General features: G+C 37.8%; 5 protein-coding genes across 8 annotated transcripts in view; 3 read left to right on the top strand and 2 right to left on the bottom strand.

Annotated features, from left to right (window-relative positions):
- The window catches only part of ripor2 (RHO family interacting cell polarization regulator 2), a 72,765-nt gene extending 70,852 nt beyond the window's left edge, over positions 1–1,913 (top strand). For both annotated transcript variants that reach the window (XM_020932520.2, XM_055157667.1), the window contains exons 21-22: positions 103–193; positions 281–1,913. In XM_020932520.2, the coding sequence (XP_020788179.1) occupies positions 103–193; positions 281–381 (192 nt within the window). In that variant the 3' untranslated portion in view covers positions 382–1,913. The remainder of the gene's footprint in view (positions 1–102; positions 194–280) is intronic.
- A 330-nt stretch (positions 1,914–2,243) lies between these two features.
- gmnn (geminin DNA replication inhibitor) lies at positions 2,244–4,221 on the bottom strand. 2 transcript variants are annotated; one of them, XM_020932880.2, is made up of 7 exons: positions 4,128–4,221; positions 3,837–3,879; positions 3,296–3,397; positions 3,068–3,218; positions 2,923–3,005; positions 2,705–2,815; positions 2,244–2,634 (listed from the first exon to the last, which is right to left on the bottom strand). In XM_020932880.2, exons 2-7 carry the CDS (start codon positions 3,861–3,863, stop codon positions 2,467–2,469), a joined length of 642 nt encoding a protein of 213 aa, XP_020788539.1. In that variant the 5' UTR covers positions 3,864–3,879; positions 4,128–4,221; the 3' UTR covers positions 2,244–2,466. The 2 variants fall into 2 exon arrangements, with proteins under 2 accessions (XP_020788539.1, XP_020788537.1); XM_020932878.2 differs by having other exon boundaries at positions 3,807–3,879; positions 4,128–4,208.
- Positions 4,222–4,611: 390 nt separating this feature from the next.
- Positions 4,612–9,140, bottom strand: acot13 (acyl-CoA thioesterase 13). Its single transcript, XM_020932616.2, has 3 exons — positions 8,980–9,140; positions 8,686–8,870; positions 4,612–8,288 (listed from the first exon to the last, which is right to left on the bottom strand). Exons 1-3 carry the CDS (start codon positions 9,061–9,063, stop codon positions 8,129–8,131), a joined length of 429 nt encoding a protein of 142 aa, XP_020788275.1. The 5' UTR covers positions 9,064–9,140; the 3' UTR covers positions 4,612–8,128.
- cunh6orf62 (chromosome unknown C6orf62 homolog) lies at positions 5,897–8,007 on the top strand. Its single transcript, XM_020932615.2, has 5 exons — positions 5,897–6,032; positions 6,117–6,293; positions 6,363–6,488; positions 6,576–6,710; positions 6,789–8,007. Exons 1-5 carry the CDS (start codon positions 5,904–5,906, stop codon positions 6,912–6,914), a joined length of 693 nt encoding a protein of 230 aa, XP_020788274.1. The 5' UTR covers positions 5,897–5,903; the 3' UTR covers positions 6,915–8,007.
- Positions 9,141–9,236: 96 nt separating the features above from the next.
- On the top strand, positions 9,237–12,279 carry tdp2b (tyrosyl-DNA phosphodiesterase 2b). Of its 2 annotated transcripts, none has more exons than XM_055157668.1 (7): positions 9,237–9,555; positions 10,302–10,423; positions 10,491–10,637; positions 10,718–10,809; positions 10,892–11,010; positions 11,432–11,615; positions 11,880–12,120. In XM_055157668.1, exons 1-7 carry the CDS (start codon positions 9,412–9,414, stop codon positions 11,972–11,974), a joined length of 903 nt encoding a protein of 300 aa, XP_055013643.1. In that variant the 5' UTR covers positions 9,237–9,411; the 3' UTR covers positions 11,975–12,120. The 2 variants fall into 2 exon arrangements, with proteins under 2 accessions (XP_055013643.1, XP_020788437.1); XM_020932778.2 differs by having other exon boundaries at positions 9,303–9,555; positions 11,432–11,602; positions 11,880–12,279.
- Positions 12,280–13,609: the final 1,330 nt, after the last annotated feature.

The raw sequence follows: 13,609 nt of genomic DNA, 5'->3' as shown, positions 1-13,609 counted from the left end.
GAACAATAACTCAATATAGTAATTACTGTGACAAACCTATTAACAAGAGTTTGACAGATTGTATTGAAGGACTTGTTGATTTCCAAGTCTTTCTGTTTCTAGGCTGTTGAGAGCATAAAAGCTGTGGTGGCTTTGTGCGATTCGGCTGATGAAGAGTTGCGGCACGTCGCCATAGAAACTCTCCTCACTTTTGGTATGTTGAAGCACATTTCCAATCTATTCAAAACAGCACTTACACTCTTTCAAATCTCATGATGTAACTGACTGATGGTTTGTTCAGGTGATGAGGGGCGGCTGGCGTATGAGCAATTGGATGCCATACCGAGCGAGATGCTGCGTTTGGGGACACGTCGGGGAAATGCTGTCACCACTGCCTTCTGAATCACACAAATGATCTTCACTGAAGCCACTCTACTGCAGTGCATTGGAGACTGAGCTATCACAGTTTACACCACAATGATGCTGCCTCTGTAAAGACAAACAAAACTACAAAACTACAACTGTTTAACCTGGATTATTCACTTTCTCTTCTTCTGACTGCTTTCTGAGCCAGGATGACCACTCAACCTATACTATAGGGTATAACCTGATGCATTCTTCACAGATCAAACTATAAGTACTTTAAACTATAATGCACATAATAATCTTAATATGAGTCTCCTGTGAATTACAATTTTCTGTACATTAGAAAACTACTTGTAATGTTAGAGGCGCTTTACAGACATGCTTTGTCACAAGGCTTGCAAATATGGCTTACTCAGATGTTTTTATTAAATGTCTGTTTTTGTTGGATTTTATGTTTCAAGGACTTTTTATGAATGAAATGTTTGGCAGTGAGGACCATTATCACAGAAAAACTTCTGTAAAACGTTGAGCCTTGATGAAAAATAGTTTACAACTTTTGAGGAGGAAAATGTCAGGAAAAATGCCCTGTCTCGTTTTGTATCAGTTTTTCATGCTTGCAGCTTAACAAGTGCAATTTGTTGTATATATTTGTAATTTTATTAGCTTTGAACCAGTATAATGTTAATGTTTTGTAAGTATATTTTTCCTTGGCTTAGCAGGCACCAAGCCAGCCTGTGGCAATAGTAATGTGAGAGATGGTGAGCTTGCATTTTAAGTTGTAACTGTTTCGAGGAGTGCAAAGGTTTAATTTAAATGAAGTTTTGTTCAAGAGGAAGTTGCAGGGTGGACTTTGATTTCTTAAAATTTAGTTTGGAAAATGGGGCCGATATGAAATGTTTTCAACCTCTTTGTAACTACTGAGTTCAGTGCTGGTGCACAATGACAAAGTCTCACTTTATTTATTTACACCTATATACTTTGAAGTTATATCATATAATGGTGACATGATGTAAATTAACTGTATATTGTTTTATTTTGGATAAGTCTTATCCAGTATTTGTTACCATGCAAGTTATTGCATGCACAACTTTACAAATAGTTTATTTTAAAATTCTAGATTATATTCTGTTATATATTAATGTTCAAATGTGCTTTCTGTATTTTCCCTATAAAGTCAATTGCACAATGTATCTTTGACATGTTTTGATTTAGAAACTTAAACCATAACCAAAGCAAAATTATTGGACATGTAATTAATCCATGCAGAATGTATTTTAAATACTTCTACAGAGCTAACATTAAAAGCACAATTTAATTCCACATGAGTCTTGTTTGGTCTAAAAGCCATACTGATACAGTTGTACTGTTTTTATCAAGTGTTTTTTACAATATGTAAATGTTTTTACTCAACTAATTTGTGAATAATATTTGGGATAGTCCCGTCAGTGGCACAAAAACACTGACTGCATAGTTTGTGCATTGTTCCCTTGGCTTAAATACTGATTCTTTGCATAAAGTGATTAGCATTTTCATCTGCTCACATTACAATAAAGTTTTATTTTTACATATTTACAAAGTCTTTAGTTTTTGCATAAAAAAAATAAACTGAACAAAGGATGAACGATCTTCACTAGTTCAAATTACAATGTTTGTGGTTAGAGCATTACTTAGAACAAGGCAAATGATGGAAGAAGTTTAAACTTCCATTTGACTCAAACACCCATTATAAATAAGTGCATTTATTAATGACATGCAAACTGCTAATTATCATACACAAGATTTCTTGCCATGCAGCTGCAAAATCTGAAGTCCAAAAACATGTATACATGACCACAGATTTTGAAGGGGGGAAAAAAAAAAAAAAAAAAAAAAAAAAAAAAACTTAAATTCATAAAAACTGAGAAGTTAAGAATTTTATTTTGGCAAGGTATAATGTGCCTTACAGTAAATCAACCAATCCTTAGAAAAATATTTTTTACAGCTGACATGTGTCAAAGAGCTAAAAACCATAGGCATAAAATAAAGTTCAAAAAACAACTTGAAAGTTCAAGTAAAAGTCAATTTAAGGCCATAGGCCCAGGCCACAGCAAGAGCTATTCCTGGTCATTTGAATGTTTTCATTCACACTCCTGGGACTTGAGGAGTTTCTTCAGTGTCCCTTTGGTTCGAGTCTTCAACTTCCTCCTCACAGTCTTTAGTTTGTTCAAACGAATCATCATCTTCCTCTTCAGTATCAAGGGCAAGCTCTCGCAATTGGTCAAGATTATCCGGGCTCTTACCAGTCAGTCGCTGCAGAAAAGTGAATATTAAAAGAAAGCCTTCAAAAGTAAAGTAGTTCACAATAGCAACTGTTCCTTACTTCAATCATATCAGCCATGTACTGAACGTGCTGTGCCAACTGCTGTAGCTCATCATTCTCACTCTGAAGCTTCAAAATTTCACAATTTTTTGTCTCTACTTCCTTGTGGAGCTTTAGGGAGAAGGAATATTTTGTGATTAGACAGAATAAGTTACAATAACATGTTTCAAAAGGATGAGCGTGGGAACAGGCAAATTCAGGTTAAACATTAGCTTTACCTTCTCATTCTCTTGTAGAACATTATACAGGGCTTTACGCCTCTCCTCTGCCACCTCTTTCCAGTATGTTGTGGGTGGGGTTTCTGTGATAATAAACATTTGTATTGCGTTTCAAGTTTTAGCAATTAGGCATTTAGAAACAAACCTTTGACCATGAGTTCATAGGCCTCATTTGTCTCACTGTTTGGAGAGACAAGAGCTTCTGTCTGAGTAGATTTGACTTCAACTTTCACTCTCTTTGGACCCTTAATTAGTTCTGGGACCCATTGTTTTCGTTTGGGAATGATCCTTGACCCCTAAAAATACCACAGTTAACGAAAAAAATAATAATAAAATGCAAGAGGAATTCTAAAAATAAGAGTAAATTGTGTACCTGTGATGCCCTCCCAAACTCTTTGTTAACTGCTGAAGGCTGGAGTACCTGAAGAGTCATCCTTTGAGGCCCCACTGACCTTTTTGAAGTAGAAAAAAAGCTCTGAAACAGAAAAGGTGAAAACATTAAAGTAACAAAGTATAGGCAGAGAAGCGCACACACAAAAGTAAATGAAGGGCAAAAGTAAATGAGCTAAACACAGGTGTGGGAACATAGGCAAGACCGCTTTTTCAGCCATGGGAAAGAGAACCCACGCTCATTAAATTGCAATAAACAGCAGTATTTGTTAATGTTTAGCGCCCAAGTCAAAACACTGATCATTTAAAGAGTGAATCGGGCATCTACAGAGCACTGCCATGATAGGGAATAAAAACACTCAAAGGGACATTTAGCTAGCCATTTTATCTGGTTCAGCAAAATTGTGTTTTGTTTTTTTTGTGTACTCTTTCCCCTCAAAGTCCGTATTCAAACCAAACAAGACACGAGCCTTAAAATACAAAACATTACTCACCAGTATGTTCTCACTGGACTTCTCACTGACCTGCTTGAGTTTTCCACTGGAAGCCATTTCTGTTCAGAGATACCTGATGACACGTACAGAAAGATATGTTGTAAACATTCACTTTCCCTTAACCAAATTAAATGCGGTCTACAAACAGAATGTGCAAATTATCAACATCAACATGTAGCTAGTGTTGCTACAAATCAATTTGGAACCCGCACAAGGACAAGTTATAACCAAACAACCTAACCGAAAATTAGATCGGTGAGCTCGATTGGTACAAGAGGACGTTGAAAAAAAGAAAAACTCAGCGGAATAAAAAGTACTCACGATTCTAGTCAAAAGAGGTCGAAAGGATCTTTTCTTCTGAAAACTGATCTCGCGCCAGGAACTTAAATACGCCCCATCACGTGGGCGCTACAGACCCACGTGACGGTTCAGTAGCACCCACGTGGGTTTGTTCGTCATTTATTAATTTGAAACCTCTAACTATGCCTCAAGAAAACCATAAAATGTTCAAATAAATAATGATACAAAACATGGTAAAACGTTCTCTGCCAACCCCTGGGCGATCTACCTCTTCTGTGGTTTATGGTAAAGATAAATTCAATTATTTTAATGTTTTATTATATTAGTCTGTAAATTTAACAGTGCTCACACCATGAATCTGCGTGGTCTTCCACAAGAGGGACGCATATAAGAATAATCAAATCTATAGAAATATAACATTTAGAGGCATGGTGGGACATTGTTGTTTATCCCTCTGGGATCACGTGACATTAAACGTCACATCTTTGTGCTCGCTACGTCGCCATTTTGGAGAAAGCTTGAGCTGCTGAACCGCGAGTGACAATATTAGCTACCAAAATACACACAAAGAAACCACTCCAACAAACACTGGACGACACGCCATTAACGATGGGCCCTCCGGGAGACACCACACAGCACGTCGAATGAAAGGACGGAGGATCGTCGCTGGATTGTCGATTTATCTTGACATGGCATGCGGCAGGGCGAGACGAGGGTTGTGACGACGAAGGAAAAGAGAGCTAGCAAACAACAACAACTCAACTGGAGACGTGAAGGGGCAATCTCGCTGTTGTTTAGCGTCCCGTAGCGACTACTTTGGCTAAAATGCAGAATAAAACTAGTTAATTCAACAAACCGCATAGTCATTTTAATCTGATAGCACTTGGCATTTATATTGCACAGGGCGAAAAATGTGAGCGTGAGAAATGGTGACCGGACGCTAGATAAGCACACACATGCCTCAAATGAGCCAAGTTCGAAAGATAAAATGTAGCTGTACAGGCAGTCACTACTAGTTAGTGTTGGAAGTGAATGCCAAGGTAAGGCTAATAATACGACCAAACCATGAGTCTCAGCCGTGGCAGCACTACAGGCTGCGCAGGGCCGAGTGAGTGGCACTAAACTCCAGGAAATGTCAACTTACGCTGGCCCTAGATGTTCCCCGGTGCCACTATATCTTGGCATCTGTATTTACCTGCCATGTTCGTCTATATCCCCAGTCTGTCTGTGTTAACACGCTCATAGTGCCGACTCTACAGAAATAATACAAATCTCAGCCATGGATAAGGGACTTTGAAATTACCCTAATTATGCATAGCCTATTGTCTGCTTGCTAGATTCTGTTATATCCAAATACGCCTGCTAAATATTTCCGCAATGAATTTTAGTAGAACCAGTTGACTTCATTGAAGCTTACAGAAGTCGTTTTCAGTTAGTCTAGTTTAAATCTTAGTTTTGAAACGTGTCTATGGCATTTTGATATTATGACAAAATCGACTTAAGAGTCATGTCTTAAATTTGAACTTCTGGAAAATGAGTAGGGAGATGTAGTCTTGTTTGATAGTCATTCCCCTTCCTCCTCTCTGTCCTTCTACAAATAGAAAAAAATGACTTAGTTTGTCTTTAATTTGCTTACATTTTCTGTTCATAGTTAGTGGGTATTTCACAGATCTAGTATAGAGTTGTTTGATGCGTTGCTAAAGAGGGTAGTTAATGGTCATCCTTTATCCAACCTGAAAAACAATAGTAGAGTTTTGTCAATTGTGCATTAAACGAGACAGCCGGCAAAATCTAACCATGGGGGACCCAACTTCACGAAGAAATCAAACAAGAAATCGACTTCGTGCCCAGCTTCGAAAGAAAAGGGAGTCTTTGGCTGATCAGTTTGACTTCAAGATTTATATAGCCTTCGTTTTCAAAGAAAAGGTTTGCTCACACAATATTCAACAGTAGATCAGTAGTTTATGTTACACATCCTCACACAACCTCTATTTTTTGTATTTATTACAGAAAAAGAAGTCTGCTCTGTTTGAGGTAGCTGAAGTGGTGCCCGTGATGACCAACAACTATGAAGAAAACATCCTCAGAGGTGTGCGGGATTCCAGCTACTCTCTTGAGAGTTCAATAGAACTCCTGCAAAAAGACGTTGTGCAACTACATGCGCCCCGCTACCAGTCAATGCGAAGGGTATGTTTCTAAACACTATATAATTAAAGTTTTTAAAACACAGTTTCTTAACACAGCTTATGTTTTTAGGATGTAATAGGCTGCACTCAAGAGATGGATTTCATTCTTTGGCCACGCAATGATATTGAGAAGATTGTATGTCTGCTATTCTCCAGATGGAAGGGGGCTGATGATGAACCCTTTAGGCCTGTTCAGGTCAGAATACACATACGTGACCACAAACATCTGCTATTTTAATTCTAGGGTAAATTTATAGAAGATTGTCTGCTTTGGTGTCAACAGGCCAAGTTTGAATTTCATCACGGAGACTATGAGAAGCAGTGCTTGCATGCTTTGGGTCGTAAAGACAAGGCTGGAATGGTCATGAACAATCCTACTCAGTCTGTATTTCTTTTCATGGATAGACAGCACTTACAGGTTAGTCCTTCAGCTTAAATTTGAAACTACTATAGCTGTCTTTCTGAAATTTAATCTTCATCTGTTGCTCCGTTGCAGACGCCTAAGACCAAGGCTACAGTTTTCAAGTTATGCAGCCTTTGCCTGTATCTGCCCCAGGACCAGCTGACCTGCTGGGGTGTTGGAGACATCGAGGACCATCTCCGCCCATATATGCCAGACTAGGGTGTCCTGCTCCATGCAGCCACATAGGAAAAGCCCTACCCTCCTTCCCATCTAAGCCTACAGATGCAAATTTATGTACTCATCTCGTTTCCTTTTACACGTTTTTGAATTTTTGCTTGGACCTCTCCTTTTTGTTACCCACACGCTCGCCTCCCTCCCTGACCTGATATTGATTCAGTTCACATCTTTTTTTTACCCTCCCAGTATCCCTTTTCTGCCATTTTGGATTGATTCCTTCATTTTCCCCCCTTCCCCTCCATTTCCTCCTCATCCGTTTGTTTTATTTGAACCTGCACGAACATTGATTTTTGAGTGGTTGGTTGTTCACTTGGAGCCGCTCTGTCAACAGCACCAGTCTATGGAGGAACTCTTGCATCAGAACATAAACATACAATACATAGGTTTTCATGGGGTTTCTCAGATGGACATGTGATATCCTTGTCAAACGAAAGGATTGTTGCGGCTTGTATGTAATGTCAAGGGGGGTGCTAAAACAACTTGACACATTCTTTTACCCGAGGACAGGTGCGAAATGGTGTTCATACACCTGTGTAAGAGATAACAAGATGAACAATATTTGTCAAATCATATGGTGTAGGTGCTGCTTCTTATACACCGCCTTAGAATTTGTTTTTGCAGGTCTTAAGCTCTTTTTGCAACATTTGCTTTTTCTTTGAATAATTCTACTGGCCTTTGTTAAATTCTTGAATGAGTTAGGTGGCATTGAACAGAGGTGAAACATGCTGGTTAAATATTGGAGGTCTTTCATGTTCAAGCACTTCATGCACTATAATTTTTAAGTGACTGAAATCAGTTTTGATTTTTATTTGGGACTAGGGTTGTTGAGACTCCAATATGGTGGGTGACAGTTTTGAAATTAAAACATAAAACTAATTTAATTTGACCTACTTATTTGCTATCGTGTTCAAATTATTATAAGGTCTTGTGGGCTTGCTTGTTTAAGACTGACAATGAACAAATAACTTGCTCCTTGTTGATTCTTGTTCTGTTGAAATGGTAAAAAGATTCTGGATTTTTCTGTTGACTCTCAATACAGCTGAGCATATCCCAATACAGCATTCTGAAAAAAATACATCTTTGTCGCTTTTTTATTGCATGTGCATGAATCATAATCACTGACGAGAATGTAATATAGCAAAATATTTACAGGCTCAACAGTTAGAGTATTGGAGTTTGGACTAAAGACGTGTGTTTCAGCTGCTCCCGAGGTGTTTAGTGTGCCTTCCTTGAGCAATCATTTTTCCAGTGGCTTTGTTTGTCAGGTCAACAGTAGCAAAAGCCAATGTTCTTCCCTGTTTCAGAACCTGGGCGGTGATGAGGACGTCTTCCCCAACCTTGGCAGCATTCATGTATCTGTAAAACAAAAATCATTCCATAAAGACTGCTGTTTTTGTAGCATCCTAAACAAATATTAGCAAGAAATCAACACTTGATACAGTCCATTGGTCTATGAAAAGTTGCTGTGTAATAATATTGAATAAATATGGCTTCATGGAAGTGCTAAATTTCCTGCACACTTAAGAGTTTGAAGAAGTAAATAATATTACAGCATAGTATGTACAACGTTTGATATTTTTTAATGTGTTGGATCTAGCTAAAAGATAATGATTCTGAAACTGAATGTAACTGTGCATATATCTTTAACCTGTTTATTTAATTGAGCTGTGTAATATTCATTCAGTACACACATAAAGCATTTGAGATTTATCTTGAGACAGTACTCGATTATCTATCTCATATACACTCTCACGTTATATTCATGTCCACGCTGACCCCTGGCGCGCCCCTCTCGCTGTACATAATGGCCACGGTGGAGATTACGTCCACCAGAGTCGCGGTCATCCCACCGTGTAGCGTGCCCCCGCGGTTTGTGTGCTCGTCTGCCACCTGCATCTCACATACTACCTTCCCCGGGCTAGCAGACAAGACATCCACCTAAAAGAGACACCTGATCGTCACACTACACAAGTTGTATAATTTAGCTAAGAACGTACATACATTCTAATAAAAACTGCTAAGTCGGTCACATATCAAGCATCCTCACCTTATTGAGTACTCGATCAAAGCCTGATGTGTCAGCCATTGCTCTGAACAGCTGCCTTACTGTATTTAAAGACATTAAACTCATCTTTAATGCGAAAATGTCCAATGTCAAACTTGTGTTTACTTCAAACCGGAAACTGTTGCATTTACAATGTGATTCCGACTAACCCTGACGAAGTAAAGATTTCTAACCAAATCTAATTTTAGATTTTGGCCAGGTTTCAATAACAAAAGGCCAACCACATGTACATAGTACATAGTGCAATTTTTGAATTTAATATAATTAGATTTGTTTTTTTTTTATTATTTTAAATTTGAAAAACTTGTTGGTTTAACAGACCCGGAAAATTTTCAGTGTAACACCGGAAATTAGTTTGCGGCGGCATGACTTGACTTAGGTTTCTCTTTGCTGTGTTTTTGGAAAAGAGGATACATGTCCACTACAGCAAAATTAGAGGAAGCATCTATGTCAGATGTGGAAAGTCGGACTCGTTTATGTGAGGAGTTTGCTTCAATTGCGGGCACTGACTCAGCTGTTGCTCAGTGCTACCTATCTGAAAATGACTGGGAAATGGAGGTACTATTATATACAGTTCTAGTGTATGTATATGTATATTTGAGGTATGTTTCAAATTCAAAATTTTACTTTTTGCTTTGTGCAGCTACGCCTCTTGATTTGTAATTTTTCAGCCTCCTTTGTAGTAATTGGCCAACTACCATTAAAACGTGTAGCTCACATTTTACTAATTCGTTCATTTCTGTTTAATGAATCCAAAACAAGTAAATGTAATTAAACTTGGACAAGATGAACAATAGATGCATTTGTCAACTGTTTTGTGTGTACTCTACCCTGCATGCATTTCTTAGACTGTAAAAAAGTAGAAAATAAGGTAAATCCATACAGCAGTTCTTTGAAACTGGAACAATACTTTTATTTTTAATAACACCACTGTGACGTTTCGGAGTCAGAACCCATCTTCAGACATGAATATTTTTATCCACAGCTGTTTTATACAGATCCAAGCGATCACCTGACCAACCATGTGACAAGTAATCTACAAATATAGAAAATAACAGTCAGTAAATATTGATAAACAGATCGGTATTGCATCATAATGGGAGTTTTATTGAGAAGAACACCTGCTGACACAAACAGGAGTGATGGGTGTTGTAATGATATACAGGTCACAAGAGGGCGCTGTCACGCTTTCAATGTTGCTCATTTTAACAACGAATAAAAGATTGTTGTTGCGTCTCTCACATGGATCTATTAACAAAGTAAATTAACCTTCAGACTTCCTGATTTTGTATCATGCTTTTCAGAGAGCACTGAATTCTTTCTTTGAGGCAGATTTGGAAAGTGTATTTGAAGTGAAAGATTCTCAAGAGCAAAAAAGTCCTGAAAGAAAAAAACAAAAGATGGATCAAAATGTACCACAACAATGGTAAGCGTCTTCTTTTACAATTGCCTCTTGCTGTGAAGTTTTACTAAATATAACTGAAACTTTGCAGCATTGATTTGACTGAAGACAGCCCCTCATCTTCAAAACATGAAGAGGAAAATGACAACAAACTATCTGTTATTACTTGGAATGTAGATGGTCTTGATACAGACAGCCTCGCTGAGCGGGCCAGGGGCCTATGCTCCTACTTAGTTTTGTAAGATGAAGAGTAAATGGGTGAATTCCACTTGGAGGTCTTTTTTCTTTCTTTCTTTCTTTTTTATGTTTTTCTTATAGATACACTCCAGATGTGGTTTTCTTACAGGAGCTTATTCCACCCTATGTGCAGTACTTGAAGAAAAGAGCTGTCAGCTACCTAATTGTTGAAGGTATTGTGTGTTATGATGTTGGTTTACAGGTTACCCAATACTGTCTGAGGGTCATAAACATTGTTTTTTCTGATTGCTGAAGGAGGTGAGGAGGGTTATTTCACTGGCATGATGCTCAAGAGGTCCAGAATTAAACTCTTGGAAAAAAGCATTGTACCTTATCCTACCACTCAAATGGGGAGAAATCTGCTTGTAGTTCAGGTTGGTAATTATATTATGTATGGTGTAAAACATGAATATTTCCCAACAGCAAAAACTTGAAAATATTTCAGTAATTGAACAGATATGTGCTGCATTTTGAATGCATTATTTGAGGTCTAAAATTTAAAAGGACTGTAAAATTATTCACAAAAGTAGAGAAAGATTACTTAATATGTTAGTTAGAAACGTTATAATAAAATTATACATTTTTGCAGAATTTGAGAATTTTATGTTGTTTTTTAATCAATCAATATAATTTACCAAATATTGAATATTAAATATAACCGTGACTATATTATTCATAATTTGATGTACTGGCCACCGCTAAATTTAAGCATTTGAAGCTTGATTATCATTCAGAAAACTTACAATAAACAATAAAGAACTATTTTTTTCTCTTGTTCGTTGTGACTACCGGTAGGTGACTTTCAAAGAGCACAAATTGTGTCTGATGACTTCTCATCTGGAGAGCTGTAAGGGCCATGCAGAGGAGCGGATGAAGCAACTTCGCCTGGTGATGCAGAAGACAACTGATGCCCCTGATGATGTGACAGTGGTGTTTGGAGGAGACACTAACCTCAGGGATACAGAGGTCTGTCATTTAGGTGGTTGATACTTTTTCTTTCATTGGTTGCACTGCATTATCATAACCAACAAAATTGTTAAGGCTACTGGATTAAGCAAAACACATGAAAACGAATAGTCATATAATTTGGATCCTAACTGCTGTTATACTCTTAAACCTCAGAAAGCATCCTGAAATGAATGGGATTCTCTTCTGAGATTTAGCAGTTAGATAATGAATCTGTCTCATCTCAAAATAGGCCTTTAGTAGACTACGCATTCAGCCTTCAACTGGACTTTTTCAGGTGGCGAAAGTCGGTCTTCCCTCAAATGTGTGCGATGTGTGGGAGCAAACAGGCAAACGGGAGCACTGCCGCTACACCTGGGATACCAAAAGTAATACCAATAAGAATGCTCCCTATATCAGCCGCTGCCGATTCGACCGTATCTACTTCCGCCCCGCTTCAAAGGAGGGAGTGCCACGCCTCCACCCTGATCACATGGCCTTGATAGGTCTCGAGAAACTGGACTGTGGGCGTTTCACGAGTGACCACTGGGGAATCTACTGCTGCTTTGTTTGGTCTTAATACCTTTGACATTTTAGCTCATATATGCCATTTTAAATTCTGTTATTTGTTGTGTCATATATTACACTATTAAAATGTATATAATTATAGACAAATTTAAATAAAGACATGGACATTTTTTATTGTTGCTATTTGAAGTTCTACTCAAGACTTTTGTGTAGTTCCAGTTACTCACCACAAGAGCGCACTATTGAGTTTTTCCTTAATCCTTGAATAGTCTGTCATTGAATAGTCACTACTTATGATTCAGTAGATTGAGCGTGGATTTATAATAACTCGTGTGAAGTATATTACATAGCACATGGTTAAGAGTTCCTTTATTGTAGCCATTGCTGCCAAAAATGCAGATGTGGGGACTTGTGAATCGTGATTTGGACTCGAGGCAGACTTGAGTCACTATTTTTAGGACTTGAGACTTGACTTGATAAAATGGACTAAGACTATGGACTAAGACTTGGGACTCGACTTGGATTTGAAGGTCACTGACTTGGGACTTGACTTGGACTTGAGGCCCGTGACTAGAGAAGACTTGATTGCTCTCCTGAAAAAATATGTTTTTAGAAAATACTTTTCTCTTTTCAGTTGGTGCATGCAGTGCTTAATTTTATAGGAACAAACTGGATCATGGTCCCTCCCACTTTTCCATTTGTCACTTTGGTGGTAACTAAAGTACTGTGATATGGCATCCTCAAATGTACAGTACTACAGTAATGTACAATACTGAGGGAACTACATAGAACATGATCCTTCCATTTCAGTGCAGATTATATAACAAAATAACTGTTATTAAGCACTTTTAAATCTGAATTCTTTCTATTCTGACTAATGATTCACACAAAGATCTTGACGAGACATTTAAATAAATTAAATAGCATTTTTACAACTCTTACATAAATACTCATATATACATACACCATGAATTTTAAGTACAATTTAATTTAAAATTCAAATAATTTGCAAAAATCTAAGCTATATTTGGTACTTTGGTTTAAAGACTTGAAATCATTTGAAGCTCAAAGCAAATGACTTGGACTTGACTTGGACTTATGAGCCAGTGACTTGAGACTCGACTTGGACATGCCTGTTTTTGACCTGGGACTTGACTCGGACTTGAGGTCAAAGACCTCACTTTGAGACTTGCAAAGCAAAGACTTGGTCCCACCTCTGCCAAAATGTGAAGCTCACTCCTTAACTTCAGTTTGTAATGAAATGGTTTTAAGATCAGGCAGTGTATGTTTCCTAAGTAAGTTAACAGAAACATTAAAACTACAAATTAATTTCCAAACTATCTGGCTATGGTGCAGCAGCAGGTCAAATGGATAAATGTTGGGTCCATACATCTCTCCATTTGAAATGCCAGACTTCATTTCACTTACCTTATTGCAAATGTTACACACGTTTTATTTCATTTTGACAGAAACCTGCACAGGCCTCTGCTTATTCTTTTA

Source organism: Boleophthalmus pectinirostris, unplaced genomic scaffold, assembly GCF_026225935.1.
Source record: "Boleophthalmus pectinirostris isolate CB_2022bp ecotype Guang Dong unplaced genomic scaffold, ASM2622593v1 HiC_scaffold_21, whole genome shotgun sequence".
NCBI classification, from domain to species: domain Eukaryota; kingdom Metazoa; phylum Chordata; class Actinopteri; order Gobiiformes; family Gobiidae; genus Boleophthalmus; species Boleophthalmus pectinirostris.
This window is presented reverse-complemented; position numbering and strand designations above follow the sequence as displayed.